Below are 2,747 nucleotides of genomic sequence, written 5' to 3'. Positions count from 1 at the left end.
TGACACCTCTTTCTCACATAACCTTGATAAAACCGCGTGGGAACTTGACTTGAATTACAACGAACTAAACTGTATCACCCTAGAACGTTTAACTTTGGCTGCTAAGGTGTGCTTGACTCTGATGCTCATAGTTGCCTGGAGACTTAACGGCAGCTTCTCTCGTTGACGATGCTTTCATTTGACATAGAGTTCCACAACGAATAGCGTCCATGGTTGGCATTGTTGAGTGTTGACACAAATTGGAAATTCTAATGGTAAATGCACGATGTTTTAATTTACTGATGAACTTACCTCTATAAATAACATCAAGAATTTATGGACAGTGAGGGTGCAAAGTTCCGCAATGGTATTAGGATTAGTAATCCATTTCTCCTTGTCTCCATTGATTTCTCAATAAATCCAATCGTTAATACCTTCATTTATAAACACGGACAACGATTCTTATTCGCATGAACGATGGTTTGGATGAATGAGAAATGGAACGAACATACGGATGGGGTGAAGGATCTCATCTCGTAAATCGCAAATTTATGCGTGTAGCCTTCGTTTGCTATTTTGCTCTAGTTTGACCCGTTTTGTTGTGCTATCGTTGCGCAATGTCTTATCACTTATAATACGCGATCATGGGAGCTCCAACTGATGGTACTTGTATGTTGATCGTTCTGTTTTTCTTGAACCAAATAAAAGCAACTTGCAAGCTTAACCTGGCGAAACACTCAATAATGGTACACATAGAAATCGTACACAAGAACGATCAATCCTTTCTTCAGGTCGGATGAGTAAGTGCTGGTCCGAACATAACCCCGAGCCAACCGGAAAAGACCAGTTCCGCCTATGATAGGCATTTCCCTCACCTTCAACGAGAGCAAGTTCCTCCCCATGACAGTCAGATCGCTCCCGTTGTACTTTCCCTCCGTGAACACGAAGGTCATGGACATCGACAAGACCATCTCGCTCTGGGATGTGAACGCCACCAGGCCTTGTACCCTACCCATGTTCTTCGAGCTTGTCTCGGGGTCCACGGTGACCACATCATCGACAACTGCTACTTGACCGAATAACGTGGCAGACTGATTGGTCATCGATGCTTGGGCTACGGTTGCAACGGTGGCATTGCTCCCGGCGATTATGTTCTGCACGTGCAGGCGAAAGCGAGTGAGCTTCTCACGCTTGGAACTTAGGAGTTCCGATTTCGTGGTGAGTATGGTGGAAGAAACAATGAGAGAGAAGAGAAAGAGCTTCGTTTGGGTTATGGCCATGGCGTAGGACTTGAGAAGGGAATGATTGGCTAGACTTAGTGACTGAAGAAGAGAAAGCTAGTTTTGGTTGCACGAGTTCGCGATGTAGTGGTTTCATTTCATGCATTATATAGTGTTCCAAGTGTGATTCTATCCAAGGATGAAGCGTCAATGCGAAGAACACGTACGCATATCTTTAATGCGAGAGTTTTTTATTCCAATTTCACTTCCTTATATTTTGGCTTTCATAAAAAATTTCGATTCCTTAAAATTTTGTTTCAATATACATGTAATTTCACTTTACTTTCGATTCATTAAAATTCACCGCGTCTGTAGCGACCCCCTCTAGGCGTCACCATAAGGCTTTTCCATATTCACGATGAAATGTCCGGCTAGAGCCATAGCTACTCTGTACCGTTTGCGATCCGAAAATCAAAGGCTAGCGAGTCCATCCTCGTAATCCCACAAAGGTCATGAAATCTCTTTATATGAGGTATCCCGCGGCTATGCAATGTAACATGAGCCATTAAGTATATTCGCTCTCGATGCCAATTGAGCTCGTGATCTCATGTACAATAAAAGTACCAAAAAAGTCCTAAACATATTGCATTGGTACTAATTCATTCTTAAACCTTTCAAAAAGAGAAAGTTAGTCCTAAACCTTTTCACTTTCCGCCAATTGAGTCCATCCAGCCAATTTAGGCTAGAAATTTCTAACGTAGACGGCGACCGTCCCGCATGGCATAGCTAGCACTAACGAAGATAATTTTTTTGTAGTAATTTTTAATATTATTCTTTGATCTTTTTTCTTTCTTTTTCTTGCATGGCCTGTGCTAGTGGCCGGCTAGGGCTAGCATGATGACATGGAAAGAAAAAAGGAAAAAAAAAAAACAAACAGAAAATTCAAAAAATTACTAAAATCTATATATAAAAAATTTTAACGTCGGTGCCAACCTTGCCACGTAAAATGATCGGCGTTCATGCTAGCAATTTCCGACCTAAGTTGACTGGATGAACTGAATTGGTACAATATCAAAAGGTTTAGAATTAAATTAGTCCAATTAAAAAGTATACTAGGTTGAATTGGAACCAATGCTGTAAATTTAAAACTTTTTTTGATACTTTCCCTCCATCGACGGAAGGCGACCCCTATCAACCGTCTTGGCGCTTGCCTGAGTTTCTTTTTCCGTTTTAGCATGAAAAGCAAGGGGCTGCCCCCACCGTCCCGCAGAAACTAATACCCCGCGTGATTGACGTGTTGCGGGTCGATATCTTCTATCTATTAAGGACAGACATTCCTAACACGTCACCAACACAAACAGAAAATACCAATTAAGACCGACATGATTGGTGATGATCTTTTGGAAAGGTACAGGGCCATAAGTTGAGTAAATATGTGCAAGCAGTGAGCGGGTTATCAGGAGCAAATCAACTCCCACAGGACCTAATATCATTTTAATTGAGTAAACTAATCGACACATTATATTTACTTTTTTTGCAAAAAAGAAA

At 41.3% G+C, this 2,747-nt stretch overlaps 1 protein-coding gene across 1 annotated transcript; it reads right to left on the bottom strand.

The window, feature by feature from the left end:
* Positions 1-716: 716 nt before the first annotated feature.
* Positions 717-1,259, bottom strand: LOC115730573 (dirigent protein 19-like). Its single transcript, XM_030661187.1, has one exon. It carries the CDS (start codon positions 1,257-1,259, stop codon positions 717-719), a length of 543 nt encoding a protein of 180 aa, XP_030517047.1.
* Between the last annotated feature and the right edge of the window lie 1,488 nt (positions 1,260-2,747).

The sequence above is a fragment of the Rhodamnia argentea genome, chromosome 10 (genome assembly GCF_020921035.1).
Source record: "Rhodamnia argentea isolate NSW1041297 chromosome 10, ASM2092103v1, whole genome shotgun sequence".
Lineage (NCBI taxonomy): Eukaryota > Viridiplantae > Streptophyta > Magnoliopsida > Myrtales > Myrtaceae > Rhodamnia > Rhodamnia argentea.
This window is presented reverse-complemented; position numbering and strand designations above follow the sequence as displayed.